We start from the raw sequence: 19,565 nt of genomic DNA, 5'->3' as shown, positions 1-19,565 counted from the left end.
AGCACGGCAGCCTCCCGGCCCCTCCACGGGGGCGCACGGGACACTCACCTCGCAGGGCCGCCCCCGGGATGCCGGCGCTGCTCCGGGCCGGCGGAGCGCGGCCACCGCGGGGCTCCCAGAGCGGCTCCCTCGGGCGAGCGACGACTCCCCAGAGCCCCCCCAAGTCCAGCGTACCAACAAACGGGCTGCTTATTGGCCGAGCAGCCACTGAATCAGCCAATCGAAGCGCTGGAGAGATGGAAGCGAGGAAGGGCGGGAGGGGGCGCAGTTGGAGCCGTCGTGTGAGCTGTGCGTGCTAAAGCTGAAATAAACTTCAGATACCTTTCCCAATGGGTATGAAAATCATGCCAGAATTACTGGTTTTGCCTCCAACTTGCCGTGGTGGTAGCTGGAGAGGGGAATGTGCTTTTATGCCTCTGTGGAGGAGAGGTGTTTGTGGCGGCAGCAGGACAGTGTGAGGCAGCAACTCAGGCCAACTGCAGCACATCCCGGTGGAAATGATTGTATCTCAATATAAGGCCATATTGCAGCAAGTCTCGAAGAAAAGACGCGACACCTGCAGCCCTGTGCCAGCCCTCCTGGTGCAGGCACCGTGTCAGGAAGGTGTTGAACAGACAGACTGACAAGGGCGCACTTGGGCCTTGCTCCAGCTGCAGGATATCACCACATATCCAAATCCACCTCTGGTTACAACGGTCCCATCACAATGAACATAAACTTGTGCTCAAGCATTCAACTAAATCAGCATTTAGCATCATAAGGAAGGGTCCTCTTCTTCCTAAATGTACAAACTCTGGGGTCCAATTTGTGGGAGAAAATAATGCCCATCTTTCCCTTAAGACAAACCAAGAGCAGGGTTGCCACGAACAGCAGCATCACACTGTTGTGCTTGGAGAACAACTTCCAAAGCCACCGTGACTCTAATACTCTCCTGTCAGTAGTGCCCTTCAGCGTGCTCAGGGCCTCACTGGCCCTCTCTTGTGTAAACACCCAGAAAGATTGTCCCCACTTCAAAGGTTTGAAACTAGGAAATGGTTACATCGTGTTCAGAATCTGGTTGTTACCTTTGAATTTGCAAACATGCCTACACAGAGTTCTCAAACAGACTAACAGGGGCCATTTTTGGGAGCAGAATTATTAGTCAACCTCAGGCAGTTAAACCTGGGAAGTTACAGTCCGTACAACGGTAAAAAGATCTACCATAGCTGGGAGATATTAAGTCCAGATATCAGGCAGGCTCTATCCATGAAAGAGGGACAATCTGCACACAGCATTCAAGGAAAAGGGATTTTATAACATTCTTGCCAAGCCCTAGACAAGGGGGAAATACCTTGTTTTCTCCAACTAGGACACATAAGCAAGAGATGGTGAGAACATGTTTCCTACTCATGTTGATTCCTGTGTCTGTGCTCTAGAATGGGCTTCAGGGAGCTGCACAGCCCTTTTGCAGGGTGTCTCTCAAGCCCTAACATATTGTACAAACCTGCTCTAACAGTAGCTCAGTGGAGGAAAATGAGCCCATCTCTTCAGAGCAGCACAAACATAAAAAGTCTATTCAGCAGAAGCAGTTTATGAAGGAAAACAGTCACAAGCTCTTACAACTCCCAGAATCTCATTCCGTGCTGACAGACACCAGCACCAAAAAAGTATCAATCAGCTCAGACCACGGCACAAACATTTAATAACCAAAAAAACTTGTGATTAATGTTTTAACTGCTCTCATAAGAAAAACTCAGAGTCCAAGAACCATCAAATTCTCAAGATGGTCCTTGACCCAGCACTGGCGCCGTGATTTTGCATTATTCTAGGAGGTTTTATGAGAGAATGCCAGAATGCAGACACAACATGGAAAAAGGTGGAAAAGTCACACTGAGGACCCCTTTTATTCAGACATCTTGTTTTAGTTGAAGAGACCTCTTGAGAAAGCACACAGCCCTGGGCAGCCATGAGACCTGTCTCCAAGTGCCAAGACCTACAAAACCCCAATGCTGTAAGTCAATAAACTGACACCAAATGAGGATTAGATAAATTTTATTAACAAGATAAGGTGTAGCCTCATTAGTCTGATACTCAAATTTGTGTTTGGTATCATTTTCCTGACAGATTTTGCAAACATAGATGGTGTTTGTTATGCATAAGGAGCAACCAACATTGAATGGCAATTAGAAGGAACATTTTCAACCATCTTGAAACCTCAACTCATAAACAAACAGAACTCCAGTCAGAATGTCAAAGGAGCACAGCCTTGCGTTCCCATGGATCCCATGTCCCAGGGGCATGTCCTCAATTCCTGAGCTCCCTGTCTGCAACCTGGATCTGACCAAGTCACAAACTGGAAACTGATAAATGCTCATTATCTGTCTAAGGCAGAGATAACATAATAAATAAAAAGTACCATGCTTTTGTTTTAATAAAATGCCATGTGTATTCCAGTTATAAAGTGAGGGAACATATGGGTCCTAAAAACCCAAAACACTTCCCCATGGGGACAGGGAGCTGAAGACACCAGCCACAGAGCACAGTGAGATGCTGTATAGTCCTGAAACTCCCTGTAACAACAGACTGAAGAAAAGTATTTTGAACAACTGGCTGAATAACAGGAATTAAATCTGGCAGTTGCAGAACCTTCCAAATATTTTCCTGTGGCACAGTGCAATTCTCCACAAGTGACTCCCTCCTCTGCACGCTGCCATCAGCACACAAACATTCAGCTGTGAAAATGTGGTGGACAAACAACATTTTGTAGGAGCAGCCACCAGAAGTGGCAACAGTAAAGCACAAGATCTGACACGAGCCCTAACCAAAAACTACATAAATGCACAAACTTCCCTCCCAATAACCACCCCTCTTTCCAGAAAGGGCTTTTGGGGAGTCTGAAAAGAAAAGAACTTGACTCCCTGGTATCAGCCAGCCTGGGACCCTTCTGCTGTCACAGAAAAACAGAAAGAAGGATCCTTCTGCCTTGCAAAGTATAAGGACATCTGGATGATCCCAGCAACCTCTCTGGTCCTCAATAAACCCAAACGTGTTCTGGAATTATACTTTTGGCTGCTACAAGAGAGCTTTTTTTAGGCCCACATATGGCCATCACCAGACTGCAATGGCTTAGCCACAGGCATGGGGAGAGTCCTTGGGCTACGAGAGAGGCTTGAAACAAAAACCCTAAACTATTTTAGTAAAATCAACACAGCTGGTTGCCCCACTGTTTAGCTTTGTGTGAATCACACAGGTGAAGGTGCAGAGCTACGCAGATTTGATCACAAAAGGAAACAAGTGGACGGAACCGGTCATCTCTGGGTTGTCTTCACCATTGTTTTGTTCCGACAGGCCGCTCAAGGGATCACAGGAATGTCATGACTGTTCTGTTCTTGCCGATCTGCCAGGGCTCCAGCGGGAAAAAGCGGATGACAATCCTTTTTGGGTATAAGAGCAAATATGAAATGGGCAGGGAACATTATTTTATTATTAAATATTATCCCTGCCCAATTTGCAACAAGATAGAAAATCTGCACTGAGCTCTTGCTGGCTCACACTCCATGGTGTTAATTTGACAGAGGCAAAGATAAGCTGTGTACAGGCAGGGCACAAACAGGTGCCAGGCTTCATCCGCACAAACTGGGAAGCAGACTGAATTTCAGCACTGTTTATGGCAGACACTCGTCCATTTCAGAAGGACCCATGCAGCTCATAATCTTGTCAGGTATTCACCCTGAGAGCAGGGAAATGCTATTATTCTCCCTGGGGAGATAGGAAAGGGGGGCAGAGAGGGACATGGCTTACCTTCGGGCACAGCCTTGCGCCAGCACTTGGCATAGCGACCCCACTGTGAGGCTCTTTGAACCAAGTACACCAACTAGCACCAACCATCTTCAGAGAACAATATTTCCCAGATGGCTCAACAAGTGTGAACCAGTCCACAGTTTTATCTGTACCTAACTGTGCGTCTGCGATCCAGCATCCAAGAGCATTTACTGTTTGCAATCGAGTCTTGGATCTTATTAGACCTTAATCTCATCATCACCATCACTTTGAACACCTTCCTGTCCTTTTGTTTGCCGTGTTTCACGCACTCACACACCGCAGAACCCTGACAGGTGCCCCCCCGCCCCTCGGGGCACACACGGTGTCCGAGCCCCGCCCGGAGCCGCGGCGGAGCCCCCGGGCCGGGCCGCACTCACCGCTCGGGGCCGAGGCCCAGCTTCGCCGTCAGGAAGTCGAAGAGGCGGGCGCTGTGCTCCCGGTTCTGCTCCGCCGAGCCCACCACGCCGATGGAGGACACCAGCAGCTGCGCGCACGGCTCGGCCGAGCCCGACAGCACCATGGGCAGCCCGCTCCGCACCGTCACGTTTACCCGCTGCGGCACAGACATCGTGAGGCACAGACACCGGGCCCCGCCGCCCCGGCCCCGCCGCCCCGGCCCCCGCCGCCCCGGCCCCGCCGCCCCGGCCCCGCCGCCCCGGCCCCGCGCTCACCTCCGCCGGTTTGCCCAAGATTTCGGCGCCGGCGGCGCAGAGCTCCTGGGCCAGCGCCGGCGGCAGCCGGTTGGCCGGCAGGCTGGTGTCGAGCTCCAGGAACGGCATGGCGGCCCAACCCGGCCCGATCAGCTCACCCCGCTCCGCCCCGAGCGGCCGGCGCAGCGCAGCCCCGGGGGGGCGGGAGTTGCGGCCGGGTCTTGCACCATCCTCGCAGCTCCCAAGGCCACGGACTCGCTGCCCTGCCCGCCCCTCGCCCCGTGGCAGCCACGGGCAGGGCTTTGGCTTTTCTCTTACAACATCATAGAATCATTTCGGTTGGAAGAGACCCTCAGGATCATAACCTAACCCAACTCTAGCACTAAACCATGTCCCCAAGAACTTCATCTACACGTCTTTTAAACCCCTCCAGGGATGGTGACTCCACCACTGCCCTGGGCAGCCTGTTCCAATGCCTGACAACCCTTTTCCGTGAAGAATTTTTTGTTTTACCGCAATCGCATCAGCTGGCTTTCAGCCTTCTGCTTTTTACCTTATGTATTACTGGGATATATATTAGAGTGTGAGAGCAAAAAATCACATCTCGCTGACAGAAGGGTAAGGTTGTAGGAAACTATCATCTTGCCAATATAATAGGCTCAGGCAGGATATCTCAGCAAAGCATGTGTCATGAACAATTTTGCAAAAACGGGTGTCCTACCTAATGGTAAGCACTCAGAATAGGGTAAAAAGCCCCTGCTTATATCATCCAAATCCCAGCTGCATATTCCCTCCCCTGCTCCCCGTTGGTTGGTACTGCAGGGTTTACAGACTACCTGATGCTTGCCTCAGTTTACCTGTCTCATTCATCTAATCCTAACAACCTCCTCCCCTTATTGACTTATTTAAAATATGGATTCCTGGCTCTTTGGCTACCCTTTCCCCTAGTTAACTTTTTAAATACAGGAATCAGTGTGCATTCCAGGATTAGTTCAAAGAGACTTTGTTTGACATTAAAGATTCATAGTCAGATGTCTCTCAGTCCTCCTCTTGCTGGGGTGAGGTGCCAGATCAGTTGTAAAACAAAACAAAACAAAACAAAACCCAAACCATTCCTCCTTCAATGGCTCCTTACAAGATGAGTTTTGTGATGGTCTTTACTGATGGTGGGAAGTCATTTCTGGTCACCACCATGGACCCCTCTGTACCTGTCTGTGCTGGGAAGGTTAAAAATGGAAGAGCAGTGATTTGTCAGAGCAACCAGCACTACAAGAAATTAAAAGGCAAGCAGAGAGGTTTATTGTTTTATCCAACGTATATAATTAGCAAACTAGCTTCTGCAAGGCACATTTTGAGCTCCAAAGTTGATAAAAGTGACCCTGGCAGGCTGCCTCACACGGACAATCTAATCTAGAGATCAGAGGTTTCCCAGAAGCTAAGCTACTGTCTAGTGGGGGTTATATGTGCTTATTTACAGCAAAAGGTTATGAACCAGCTAAATTAGAATGTCATCTGTTTTAAGGCACAGCACTGTTGCGAAAATTGGCCCTGTATAATGTGACATTTTGGTTTTCTACAGTTTGAGACAATCCTAATGAAAACTGATGGAATTGCTTTTTTTTTTTCTTTCCGGGGGAATTGCTCGGCCTTCACTGCTGCTAGTGAAGACAATACTGGCTCGAGGAGCAGTAGGCATAAACCAGCCAGCTGTAAGGTTGGAAACAGATTTCTGGGAGAGTGGTTGTGAAGGGAGAGGCTGTTAGATTCTAGGGTAAATGTGCAGGAAGATATAATCTTGTAAACAGAGGAGATGATCCTGAGTTTGTCCCCAAAACGAAGGCAGTGGGGGTATTCAGTCACCTCGCAAACCCCAGGTACAAGCCCATCACGGCCTAATTGCTGGGAGTCCTTGTCTCCTGGGAAGATGCCATTTAGGATCCATTTTTCTACTTCTTTCTCATTCCTTCAAATAGTAAAAATCTCTTCTAATTCCAAGGCCAAAAAAAACACCCCACATGACAAGAAACCAGCATATCAGAGGGTCTCCAGAAGGAAAAGAGAATATTCAAGTGTCAGATGTCAGCAATCACAACAGGACATGGGGCTGTCACAAACACCTTTAATTTTGCATTGTCCTTTGCTCTTCATGGTTCACCATGTGAGTGACAGCTTGTTCATGGCCTCCCAGAGTTTTTGTTAAACTAGAGACATTTGTTTTATTGTTTCTGTCTTGGAGTGGGCAATAAAAATGCTTGTAGGGGGATGAATATACAAGCAAGAGAGAATATCACATCAGCACATCGTCTCAGCCATGCTCAGCCTTTGGAAAACCATGCTAATTTTTTCCTTCCTGCAGACATTTGCACATGTCATCATCCACTTAGCAATCCCACTTTCAAAATTAACAGAAAAAAAATCAGCCACTTCCCATGTGAAATTTAACTCGGTTGTAGACATTACTTTATGAATAAAAACATATTATTCAGCTATTTTGGGGGAAGAAAAGGTAGGAATAGATGCGTGTCTGTTTCTAATATTTTTGGTTCATGAAAAGCGGGCGCCTTCAGTCATGTCGCTATAAAGACAAGAGAACACAATCCAACCCCAAAATTTCCTGCTAATGCAAGATGAAGTATATAATGGAGTTCTTTGTCCAGACAGAGAATTTAAGGATCTCTCTAGGCTCTGGACTGAATCAGTACTATCTAGGACTGAAACCTTAGTGAAAAACATCACCAGAATACGTCAGGTTTTATAAAATGTCACTAGCCAAGACATAGTAGTACTGGAAAGAAAAGAAGCTATTTGATTAGCGAGAGAAGCAATTCCTGAATTATTTACACATTTCGTCTTATTCCTTACAGAAAAAGTTCTTGGGCAAGGATTTCAGGGAAGGTTCAAGGGCAACATCTACTCGTAAATGGAAGGATGCAGAGATTTATATTCCACGAGTTTCTGCATCCTTTACAATTTGCTTTTTTCGACTGAAGAAAGTCGAAATGGTTGGATTCTCTCGGTTTTACCTCGTAAATCATGCTGCAGTACAAAAGAGTTTTGTATTTGAGCTACGGCTAACCAGAAACAAACACAGCCAAGAAAAAGAGCCCCAAAGCTCCAAAGCAACTCTCTGCCCTTGTGCTGCGTTTGTTGCTCAACGCCACAAAATCTCTTATTACTTCAGCTGCACAGGTTGACTTCCTTGGTGAACGTCCATCCAAAACAGTCTTAGAAGGTCATGTCTAGATTTATTTCGCCCTCTCCATTTTCTACTAGACATGTGGATTGCTTTCACAGTATTATGATGGAAAAAAGCCAATTTGATTGCTATTATATTCTCTTTCAGTCAATAACTGTGAAGAGACTCTTTCAGTGTATTCGCTATATAATATCAACAGAGTATTTTAGATAGGCACTTATTCAAAGGCTGGCCACCCTCAGCTTTTTTAAGTGGCTTGGCCTTTACTACACACACCTCCAAGAACAGCTGCTGCCACATGTGTACCGGCAAACCGAGCACCACCGAAACCCGGGATTTCAAAAATCAAGAGCAGTGATTAACCTGAAGAATTATGAAGATTCACAGTTGTAGATGAATATGAAGAAACTTCTCACAGGAACCTAAAGGTAAATAGAAGAAGCGTTGAATGTACAGGAGCAGCCAAGCAAGATGCCTCAGCAACAACCAACTGAAAAAAAGATTCCATTACTTTCTTCACTATTGTGGCTGCCTGTAGTTTGCTCTGTACTTGTCTGTGCAAACGTGTGCACAGATCCTCACGTGAAGTGAAGATCAGGCACGCTATGCAGTGCTTGCCACTTGAGAAGGAGCCGCAAATGTTAAAACCACATAAAAACAACAATCCTCATCCTGCACAGTTGTTTAATGTTTCCAGTTTGCAGGCTGGTCAAACTTTGTCTAGAAATACTGTTCACATCTCCATCATCTCTGAGAAGACTGACACTGAAATAAAAAAAAACTAAACAACCCGGATGCACATGTTAAATGACGTGTAGGGCCTCAGCCTGTTGTATAAATTTAATGTTTCACATCTTAAAACTTCCCCAGCTTCCACCCCCAAAGACAAAGGAAAAGTTTGGGGAGGGGAGAGACACCCTGCAATTTCTGTGTTAGAATTACTGTGCTTTTTCCAGTTGCATGTAGAATTAGAGGTCAGAGAAGTTAAAAAACAAAGGGCAGGAAAACATGGTTAAGATAGGTTAATTCATTTCAACATCTTCATCAACAAAGGTGTCAGATGTTCTTTCAGCTGTGGATCGATCTGAATGTTGCTCAGTTCTTTGATATTGAGGAGCATCTCGTGGGCTTGGAAGAAAAGCTCTTTCCCCACAGCATCCTCCACCCGCCTGCGCCACGCCAGCAGCCTGGGTCTGTCCTCAAAGATGTCACAACCGACTCCAACAGGCTGCAGAAAGGGGAGAGAGGAACAGTGAGGCGTTGGGCAGGCACTTCTGCACCAAGACAATGGGTACCAAAAGTATACCCGCAAGTACAGGCAGGAGAAAAAAATAATGAAGAAGAGCACATAGAGCAGTACTAGGAAGGAGGGAAATGTCCTCTGGTCAGGTGTATCTATCTGGGGGGGAACAGCCAATATTTTAAAGGGCATTTACAAGTCAGTTCCTGAGCACAGGAACAGCTGTTCTGAGCAGCAGAGATCATGACCACTTATTGTGAGTGATTTTCAGCTACAGCATTGAAGACGCGGTGGGCTGACAGTTCCAGGGATAACTGCGCAATCCACAGTATGATATGCTATTAATATATTATATAGCAAAACCGCAGCACAAAACACTAAACATTCAATTGAGCTGATGTCTTAGTTGACATAATCTACCCCCCTTCTGCTTTCTGTCTGTGCCACTCTCAGGAACACAATGCTGCAGAGAAGCTGAACTGCTATTTTTCAATCTCTGCAATACAGAACTGGGAGAAAGAATCACTTCTGGGCTGCAGGATCCAGGCCCTGATGGCCTGGCAGAGAACAGCCAGTTTGTAACAGACTTAATTTGATTGCCTCTGCAATTCAGTTGTGCATCTTCCAGGCATGGCATTGGCAAGTACCATCTGAAGAAGAATATTCGTGTATGAGAATGGTATTGCTGTATCATTTTCTTCTTCCACCAGACCTGTCTGCTGTTGCTTCTCCCTTTTATATATTGCCTCCTTCTCCAGAGGTTGAAAATATAGTCACAATAAAGGATGAAGGAGAAGATGAAGTATTGTTAGAGAAGGGAAACAAGAGAAATCTGTTGCAGCCGTTTGTTTTTTTTTTTAGCTGGTTTTCTGAACCCACTCCCATGTTTTCATTGTTTTAGGCCAGCTCTGCTGAGATATGCCCTCACTCCCTCCCCTTTCCAGAGAAGTGTTACCACACGCTGCACCCCTCCCTGCCCAGCAGCATCTGTTTGCCCTTGAGCTGAGATTTTCTTACCCCATGCCAAGCACTCACTTGCATCAGCTCCACGATGGCCACAAGATCTGCCAGAGAGATCTCGCTCCCAATGATAAAAGCCTTGTCCTGCAGAAACCTCTCCTCAAATTGCTTCAGGGAAGCGAACAGCCCCTCCATAACCTCCTGGAGCTTCTCAGCAGGCAGGGGCTGCCCTGTGATGAGGGGAATCAGCAGCTGTGGAGAGAAGGGACTAGAGAGTAAAACCGGCCATCTTCTCATGGATCTGGTGGTAGTCATTTAAGTTGCACCCAATGTTTTACTTGTTATGGTTAGTGATCCCGCAGCAAAGCTGCAGGAGCTCCATGGACTGCTGCAGTTCCGAGTAGCTCATGGACAGAGAGCGCACAAGCCGTGACAGTGACCTCCAGCTCACGGGCAGCCACATGCAGAATGAAGCCAAGGATTCAGCTCGTTTGTGCCTGCCAGTTCTGCTCCTCGGCTCCACCATGGTGGGTTACGAAAGAAAATGGGCAACAGCTCCAGGGAAGACAAATCTCTGCATCAGCACCGGCCGGAGGGGCAGGATTTGGCTTCCTCTGTGTGGCAGCAGCCAGCCAGGCTGGGAGTGGGTCAGCACCACTTGTACACCAGCCTTTCTGTGGCCTACCAAGCATCATTCTTTACACCACTAGAAATGTTTCCAGAGCAATCATATAAGTGCATTCCTTGTCTTCGCCATGGACTTGCTGGCACAGAGGGGAGCTGCTTTTCTGTGAGATTTGTCATTCACAGAGGTGTATGCACCGTTGGAGCCCACAGCATTCCACAAATATGCTGCCTCCACCTACCACAGCTAAAGAAATATAGTTTCTTTAGAAATATAGTTTCTTTAGAGAAGCAAAACTAAAGATACAAATTTCCATCGGTGAGAGTGGACTGGATTTCTCCTTACTGCTAGTATATTCAACAATTCAAATTGGGATTGCTTAATCCAAGCCAGGATTATTGCCAAATACATGTGGAATCCATTTCATCAGGAAATTCATGGCCAGTTCTTTTCCTAAGTGGTTCCAGTTATGCATGATGGGATCTCTGGGTATAACCACTTGAAACAGCATCTTCTTCCTTTTCTGTATCCCAGGGCGGTCTATCTTCTCCAATGTCTAGCTAATGTGCCTTCTGTTACATGGTGGCTTTATACATTTTCCTATTTTCCATTATTCTGAGGACCTTTTCTGTATCTGGGTTATCTAATCATCAGCAGCAATGAGTTGGATTTCTTCCCCGTGGGGCACTGCAATAGCAGCCTGGGGAGACTGGAAGAAACTGCTTCTTGTATGAATGTGACTCATATTTGAATTGCTTCTCTGTGCTCTCTAGCCAAAAATTCAAATGTCAATTAATCAAAAAGCTAAATGAGTCCTGATATGCTTTGTTAGGCAAAAACAAGGGCAAATTTTACAAAGGAAGAGTTAATTTCTTACCTGTTTATTGGCAACCCTGATTTCATCTGGAATTCGATACCACAGCTGTATTTGCAGGGCTATATTTCCATCTGGGTCTCTCCAAGGAGAGTTGCACTGACTGACTGGTGAGTTGGCTGGAAATAGCATGTCCAGCAAAATCATCTGATGCTAAATGACTTTCTGCCTCTTTTCAATTCTGTTAATTTTGCCTAAATGCAAATTGATCTGACGACACTGAATATGGAAATTCTGCCATTCTGTCTGTCCCTGAGCCCATTTCAGAGCAGTACCTAAGTGAGCTGGAAGCAGAAGGCTCCTTCTGGATTTCCACCCTGATGGGGCTGCAGGGACTTGTTGTATGAAGAATGTGAGGCTCTCTGTTTCCAGCAACAAAGCACAGGCCAAAGCAGCAAAACTTCTGTCTCTGTGCACACTCAGCACAGCTGTGCAGCGAGGGGGGGGCCCTCGGAGGCAAGACCAAGTCTGTTACATATCCCTTCACAAATCCAGGCAATGGAAGTCTGTTGGGCTTTGAGACCTTCTGTAACAGACACGTTTTAATGAAAAAAAAAGAAAAAAAAGACTGAAGCTGCTTTTGCCAGATCCTGATGTTGAGCAATTAGGAAGAGCTCCCTCTCTGACAGCTCCTTCCAGCCAGGAAAGGCCTAGGTTTGTTAATTCAGCGTGACAAACTCTCTCCAAATTGAGGCTGCTCGAATGCATTTTAATATTTATTCTCCTTACCTTGATCCACATGGTCTTAGGAGCATTGGCCCGGATGTTAGCATGATGCCATGAGAGGTATTCATCTACCCGGGCCCGTTTTTGTATGTCTGATGGGTACCAGTGGTCAGGAGTGTTGTACTTTCGGCTCAGGTACAGCAGAATGGCCGTGCTGCTCCAGCAGTAACGGGAGACAAGAAAGGGCACAGGGAGTTACAGTGCAGAATGTTTTCGCCTAACTTCCCTCTCTTGCCCCTTCTGAACTTGCTGCTTCCACTAAAAAGCATTCAGATCAGGATTTGTGATGGAGTCTAGGGACCACATATAGGTGTTTAATTCACATGACATCAGAGATGGCACTTTGTCACCTTAGTTCTCATGAAAAGTTTAACTTGCTGCAAAATCATAGCACTGTCCTGTGGTGCAGAGCACTGGGGTGAACAAACAAACCTCCACAATTGTCTATCAGCAACGTTAACCCCACTTGTTCCTCGAATGTTCTGACCCATCTCTCTGAGACCTGCGCATGTTTATGCGCTTGTGTACTAAATTAAACTCTTTAATGGCTTATGTTGCCTTTTGAGCAAATCTGTCTCTAGCCCACAGCTGGCTTCCCTTGAAGTCAGTGGAAGTCCCAGCAAGGAGAATCCATAGAATCTTTTCGTGTTTGTCCAGAAGTTTATACTTTCATTGATTGGCAGAAGTCAGATGGAAAAACATGTTAGTCATCTGCAACAATATGTAGGCTGTTACTGCAAAAAGAGATGCCACAGAAAATCCTGTGCTGACAAAAGAGAAGCAAATGCAGACCCTCCTACTATCCTGATACTGCTATAGTTCAATTATTTCAATATTATGACACCATAAACCATATTAATCTTATAATGTAAAACCTAAATTTTACCTCTGTAGGTGTTCACTTGGCCTTTATGACTAATTCAGATAAACATAATTCTTTCATATGGTAAAAAGAGATTTTTATAAGTTTTAAACATTTCCTAGAAATGTTTATAATCCCATTTTGAGGTAACTGCATTCAAGGGAAGATCAAGAAGTTAAGTCACCTGATTTGTTTACACACTGAAAGATCATTCAAACAGGAAAGGGAAACAGAGCAAATGAGGTTGTATTATGACATATAACCAACATGTTCATAAATTCTGTGATACTTAATCACTCATCTCTGAAATGCTGCACAGATCAGTGGTAACCAAGGACGCCTAAGGACCGAGTTCTTACCATTCTGCTAGGGTGAAGTCTCCGTCCTTTAGAGCTGGTACTTTCTTCAGGAGGCTGACTTTGCTGGCTCTGTCACTGTTTGATGGCCCTGCAGACATGAACACACAAGTGAGGTCAGAAGTGCATCTGCCAGTGGATGACAAATGAAACACCTGTAGCCAACAGGACAACCAGTGAACTGTGTTAGGTTTTCCCTATATGGTCATATTTCACAATTAGAAGGTGATGAGGTTGAGGAATCAGTGTAACCACTATCTGCAGAGGGCAGTCGGCTCAGGCTGGGCACGTGGCATGGAGCAGTTCACATTTCCATACAGGAATTCTGTCGCTTGACTCAGATACCAGTAATACTTGAAAAACTTACTGAAAAACTACTTCATAGGAGGCATTTAGATGCCATGTTGAAGGTGCTGGTATTGAAAACACTATTGCAGATAACCAGGAACAGCTGACTTGACTTGAGAACAGTGTGTCCTATGGCTTTAGAGACAGCAGGAAAAAAGAAGTTGGGATGAAGACAACTGAGCAGCTAAAATATACTTAATATTTACCACGGAAGCGGGATCTGGAAAAGTTAAGTTTGTGCGCAGAGCATCCTAACAAGGGCAGATACACCTGCTCCTACCGGCAACACCAAAACAAAGTAATTTTCCTGCAGGATGTAAATGTGGCTGGACCTAGCTGGGAGGGAGACACAATGGAAAGCAAGTGGAAAGCCTTGTGCCCACAGAGATTACCACAGTGGGTAATTAATCAGTGAACCCAGCTGTCTTACAGACACACGGAGCAAAATCGTTTGTCTCTGAAGAGCAGAGGGAATTGAACATTTACAAATGCTGTCAACATTGCTGATCCCTCGGCAGACACGCAGCTGAAGGTGTTTCCAGAGTTTTTGCTGGGATGGGAAAAACGTGAATGTCAGCAATACCATAGTGGGCTCATGAAATAATTTATCCTGCCACAGTGGATATTTGCTAGGGACAGGGAAGCTCAAACACCTCTGCTCTGTGTCACTCCTGGCTCTGTGTGTGAACCTTCCTCTGTCAGGAAAATGCAGGAGAAGACACCATCCATAAAAGAGTTTAAACTCCGCTGTCCCTTGCAGTTTGGAGGCATTAACAGCTGACTATCTAATGAGGTTTTCAGTTTCCCACTTCAGGCACTGAACTTGCAGTTAAATGCCAGGGAATTGTAAAAAAAAAAAAAAAGTCCAGAAATACCTACTTAAGACAAGGTGTTAGGAGTTTGTTTTGCTTGTTTTAAGTGCTCTCTAGGAGGAGACATGACATTCCAGGGTGCAAATCCTGATCAAATCAGCCTGACCAGCAGGAGGTCCTGTACAAAAATCCCTTTGTTTAAAAAAAAAAGTTAACTAACAGGCAGTGATTTACAGCCCATCACTCCTGTGACGTTGACTTGACTTATGGTGCTGTTTAACATCAGTTGCATCTGGTGTAATTAGTTCTTGATGTCCCCCAAGGATATATATACACACTGTGTGTGTTGCTGGGCTTTGAGGAACGACTTTAATAAGCAGAGTATACCCTGTAAAAAAGCAGGGCAGGCTGCACATAGGAAGAATCATTAAGTGTAAGTCATAGTGCAGGGAAGGAGATTGACAGGTGGGTAAAAAAGAGCAGTGGACAAGATTTTACCAAAGTAGAAAGGAAAAAAAAGTCAGTCTATTTGCCAATCACATCCCTGTCTGATCACCTCCTCAGCCAATGACTTCCAAGTACTATGCTTTGTCTTAGGCAAAAAAGTAACAATCTAGTAGGAAAATGCAATATGTAAATAGGCCATAGTCATCTTGCACAGTTGGACAAGTCTGAACAGCTGAGTGTTTCTGCTAAGTACAGGGCTCCCAGAGCACTCCTCGGCTGTCACTGTGACTGATTTGCTAGAAACGGCTGGAGGAGCATTCCTTGGGGACCCACAAAAATAGATGTACCACAGCTATGAGACCGCTCTGGGAATAAGAGCTGCACGGTCAAACCATTGTATTCAGGCTCTTCAGCAGAGCACGGGTTTCAAGCCACTCAGGTTACCCAAGGAGCAGCTGGCCCTTCCCTCCCAACAGGCCAAGCGGAGCTTCCAGGTGCTGGGAGCAGATCCAGCTCTTGAGTGCAACCCTGGGCAGGACTGACCTGTTTCACCCTCCACAGGCAGGATAGGATCCTCTCTTGAGAGGACCACAGCTCAACTGCTGGGCTCTGCATCCCTTTCATAAATGAGCGATCTCTCACTTCCACTACCTCCAGCACTTTTGCTGATGCCCAAACTTCAAGCGTTTCCTCCTTTGGCTGAGACTGAGCTTCACCAAACACGGGCTGAAGTTGCCTCAGCAGGCAGAGGATCTTTGCATCGCTATTGATCTGGAACGGACCGAAGTGAACGGTCCAAAGGGACTCAACAGCGCATCAGCTCCCGGCGCAGGAGCGGAGCGGGGGGTGCTCTGCAGGGAGCCCCGCTGCAGGGCGATGGCCGGGCAGCAGGACCCGCTCCTGCTCCTCTCTCGGGAGGCGAAGGGGCGCTTTTTGGGGCCGTGACCGCAAAACCCCCTCGCGGGATGCGCGATCCGTGAGCGGAGCGGTCGGCCCCGCTGCCCAAAGGTCGCGGCCGGGATCCAGCGGGGAGCTCGGCCCCGCCAGCTCAAGGGGTGGCCAGCCCGGTCCCAGCCCCTCCAGCCCCCGCACGGGGATCGCGTTACAGCCCCGGAGCGCGGCCTGTCCCGTCCCTGCCCGCGGGGCGGCCGCCAGGCACCCAGCGCCGCCCGGAACGGGCCCGGCTGACAGCGCAGACACCCGGGGGGGGCGGTGCCCACTGCGGGGGAACGGTGCCCGCTGACCCCCCTCACCTGCGCGGGACGGCTCCTCGCCGCTCCCCGCCGCCGGCTTCTTCCCCAGCACCGAGTCTGCCAAGAGCCAAGAGAGGGGCGCTGAGCCCGCGGCACCCGACGGGCTGCGGCCCGCCCCGGCCCCGCCGCCCACCACCGCCCCCGGGGCAGCTCGGCGGCGGGCGGGCGGCCGTGCCCGTCCCACCTTTGAAGAGCTCCACCTGCTTGAACTCGAAGGGGATGTTGTTGCTCCGGGCGAAGATGTAGATGGAGCGGCAGGGCTGCGAGAGCAGGTCCAGGTACAGCTCCAGCCCCATCCTGCGCCGCCCGGCCCGGCCCGCGGGGAGGCTGAAGCGGCTCTGCCGCCCGGGGCCGCCCCGCATGGGCAGGCGGGGGCCGAACCGTGCGCGGGCGGGGCCTCCCCGGGGCGAGGGACGCGCCCCCGGCGGGCGGGGAGCGGGACGGAGAGCGGGGCTCCGGCCTCCCCCGTGCGAGGGGCAGGCTGGGGTAGCGGGGTCCGCGCCTTGAGGGAGCCCCGGGGCAAAGTCTCCTGCGGGGCGAGGACGGGAAAATGCCGGAGGAGCCCGGGAGAGCCTGCCCCGACAGCCAGAGTCTGGGGAGGCACAGGGGTCCCTGTCCCAGGAGGCGAGGCAGCCACGGTGGTGCTGGCATTGTGTCTGTATAACGCAGCTTCAGGAAAAGAGGGTAATACACAAGTAACGGTAACATACAGTAACAGTAAAGTACTAACCTCAACAGAGAGGCTGGTTCTAGGCACTGGGGGAGCCGGGGCTGTCATTCCCCTCCACAGCCTGTGCTGACACTGCAGGGGCTCAGAAACCCACTCCAACCCACAGCATCCACTGCGGTTCTCACAAGGTGTTTTTGTAACACATCCCTGCAGGGATGTGCCACGCTGCAAACAGGGCCCTTGCACGACATCTTTAAGCCAGTGTTTGCCTTGCACCACTAGATCTCGGTATGGTTTTCAGTTCAGAAGGTAATTTTTTGGTCATGTAGCCTCTGCCAAGCGCTGTGAGCTGATGCCCTGAATGGCAGTGAGGTACAGAGGGCTTCTCTGCAGGCATTACCTCTGCATAATCACAGCCAAGAGACTTTCCACTCTCTCTGGTATTTGTCATTTCAGACTTCCGCACAAGCAGAAGAGCTAAAGAAGCTCAGACTGAATTCAAGGCCTTGCACAGAGCACGCAGTGTTACACAGCTGCGTGATTTGGGGAAGGTGACGTGCTGGTTGCGTACAGGGAGTTCTGGGACTCTGGAAGACAGAGTCACTGAACTGTTCAGAGCAAAGTCACCCCCAGTCAAACCCACCCCAGCTCAGCTGACACCTTTTTATCTGTGCCATGCCAGAGAGCTCGTGTGTCACACACAAATCCTTGGAACGAGCTACAGGAACCTCAGGGACAGGGAACTGGAGGAGCAGTTGCTCTGTTACTTGTGTGAAGGATCGTTAGAAATGGTGGTGAAAAGGTTTGGATACTGAGCAGGGAGCTTGTTAGCTGCATAAATTATAAACTGGAACACGTTCAGGTGCTTCATTTTCTACCACTTAGCCAAGACTTCTGCTCTGAGAACTCCTTGGGAATGGAGATTATTTTTAGACTGGTCAGTCTGCCAGAGTCTGGTGAACAGGCTGCATCTCAACACGAAATATTGAGTCTGCTGCACCACACACCTATTTTCAGAGTCATTATTCAGACTTAGAACTGTGCAATAAGATTTTTTCAGTTTCTTGGCCAGAATAGGGGTAGGAGCTGTGTACAGCCCTCGGTTCCCTGCCATACTGTTCACCCTCCAGAGCACCTGCACGTAGCACCAACATGCTGGAGATCAAGGCTCACAGAATACTGGGGCAGGTGCCTGAGTTCATGTCAAACTCCTTCTGTGCAAAGAAATCTGAAATGTTGAGGGAGTGGGGAAGAGGAGCGTGAGTGGGGCTCCGCACAGGTATGGTCTGTGAAGTCTTTGTGCGTCCAAGTGGTTGCATGTCCCTGCTATGAGAAATCACAGAGAAGAGTTCAGTAGGTTGCAAGATCAGCAGCGTGAGTTCACTTTGTGCCTTTATTTATGGTTCAATTGATCCATTGGTCCTATCTGGACTTCAAATATCTTTTCGTGAGCCTCCTGGAATGTTCTTTCCTTAAGTTTCTCTCCAGTTTGCTGACCCCACACAACCAAAAAGATTTTTCAATCTGGTCATGTCATGTGTCATTTGATTGCATTATTCTTGGCTCTAGGCTAGTGCTTCTAGCACTGTATTCTCACTGGGCTGCCTCACCTCAAAGGCTGTTTTTCCTCCCTGTACTTATCAGCTTTTTGGAAACAGGAAGAACACAGAAAAAATGCAGTAGTTTTTGCAGTTTATTTCTTAGTTATTTAGAAAAGGTCTCAGCCTGTGTGTCTAGTTCAAACATTCCAGCCATTCTGTGTATGCCAGCTTCATTTTATTCTAGAAATCACAAGCTCTGACCCATTTCTAGATAGCCCCTGTCAGGAATTGAGGAAATGGGATCAGAACAGCACACTGTAACGCCTTCTCCATACTCAGGTGACAGGGGGTGGACACTGAACAGACCTTGCACCAAGGCAGACGAAACGCTTGCACAATCCATTGGGTTTTGGCAGGCAGCTCTTGGGGCTCCCAATCTAGGAGCTGGAGCCAGCCAAGGGCAAATGACACAAATGAACAAAATGGGGGAGGTGGAGGGACAACAGAAGGCAAAGTACAAGGACAAGATGCCTCACCTCCGCTATTTAGAGTGAAAAAACAGCAAGGCAGATTTGTCCGTTGTGCAGCTCTGTTGCCATCCGAGGAGCTCCTCTGGGAGGTGTTTTGTGCTGCGTGCACAGAAGGGCCCAAAATGCCTCTGGTGACGGCACACACAGCTTCACCGGGTGAGTGAACCTGCTTAGGGCAGACAGAGACTATGGGAGAAGCAATGTAAAATCTGGTCCTGTCACCATGACTGTGCAGGACCGAGGCCGTAGCCGAGCTGTGTGTTTACCCTTTGTAACAATGAGCTCTGGATGTAGTTCCAACTTGTTTCGGAAGACAGCTGTCCTTGCAAGAGCACACAACGGGTGACATTTAAGGAACTTGTGCCTTGTTCAAACAAAGAGTATTGGCTCAAGACTCTCTTACGTGGAGCTCTTGTGTTGCAAGTATCATAAATAAGAGAAAAGAGCCTTTATTTGCTTTGGCTCATGCAACAGTTTTGCATGCACAGCAGCCCTATATTGAGGTTTTGCAGGGAGATGAGAATCAAGGAGGGGCTCTACTAGCAAGACCTGTTTGAGGTCTGTCAGGTTTAGTGTTCAATAGCTCAGGCTTGCCCTTGGTTTTGATGGCTTCTCTGCTCTGCTTCTACTGGAACCGAAGCTGCGTGCGGAATTTATTGTGCTGGTAGGTGGAG

At 48.1% G+C, this 19,565-nt stretch overlaps 3 protein-coding genes and 1 long non-coding RNA gene across 10 annotated transcripts in view; 1 reads left to right on the top strand and 3 right to left on the bottom strand.

Moving 5' to 3' along the window:
* Window positions 1-201, bottom strand: part of CABIN1 (calcineurin binding protein 1) — a 102,088-nt gene extending 101,887 nt beyond the window's left edge. For 4 of the 6 annotated variants that reach the window (XM_065033698.1, XM_065033701.1, XM_065033700.1 and 1 more), the window contains exon 1: window positions 49-201. The gene's annotated coding sequence lies outside the window, so the exon portion shown is untranslated. The remainder of the gene's footprint in view (window positions 1-48) is intronic. The other 2 variants (XM_065033702.1, XM_065033699.1) reach the window with 2 other exon arrangements.
* A 1,813-nt stretch (window positions 202-2,014) lies between these two features.
* Window positions 2,015-4,668, bottom strand: DDT (D-dopachrome tautomerase). The gene is made up of 3 exons (XM_065033741.1): window positions 4,473-4,668; window positions 4,179-4,354; window positions 2,015-3,413 (listed from the first exon to the last, which is right to left on the bottom strand). Exons 1-3 carry the CDS (start codon window positions 4,578-4,580, stop codon window positions 3,341-3,343), a joined length of 357 nt encoding a protein of 118 aa, XP_064889813.1. The 5' UTR covers window positions 4,581-4,668; the 3' UTR covers window positions 2,015-3,340.
* Window positions 4,669-6,550: 1,882 nt separating this feature from the next.
* LOC102092463 (glutathione S-transferase theta-1) lies at window positions 6,551-16,529 on the bottom strand. 2 transcript variants are annotated; one of them, XM_065033732.1, is made up of 6 exons: window positions 16,335-16,528; window positions 16,151-16,207; window positions 13,294-13,381; window positions 12,076-12,226; window positions 9,923-10,099; window positions 6,551-8,875 (listed from the first exon to the last, which is right to left on the bottom strand). In XM_065033732.1, exons 1-6 carry the CDS (start codon window positions 16,510-16,512, stop codon window positions 8,675-8,677), a joined length of 852 nt encoding a protein of 283 aa, XP_064889804.1. In that variant the 5' UTR covers window positions 16,513-16,528; the 3' UTR covers window positions 6,551-8,674. The 2 variants fall into 2 exon arrangements, with proteins under 2 accessions (XP_064889804.1, XP_064889805.1); XM_065033733.1 differs by lacking the exon at window positions 16,151-16,207 and having other exon boundaries at window positions 16,335-16,529.
* Window positions 16,491-19,565, top strand: part of LOC135575639 (uncharacterized) — a 12,990-nt gene continuing 9,915 nt past the window's right edge. The window contains exon 1 of the long non-coding RNA XR_010466795.1: window positions 16,491-19,555. This is a non-coding gene — a long non-coding RNA (uncharacterized LOC135575639). The remainder of the gene's footprint in view (window positions 19,556-19,565) is intronic.

This window comes from Columba livia, chromosome 17 (assembly GCF_036013475.1).
Source record: "Columba livia isolate bColLiv1 breed racing homer chromosome 17, bColLiv1.pat.W.v2, whole genome shotgun sequence".
Taxonomy (NCBI): domain Eukaryota; kingdom Metazoa; phylum Chordata; class Aves; order Columbiformes; family Columbidae; genus Columba; species Columba livia.
The sequence above is the reverse complement of the archived record's forward strand: the minus strand, read 5'-3'. Positions and strand labels throughout refer to the sequence as shown.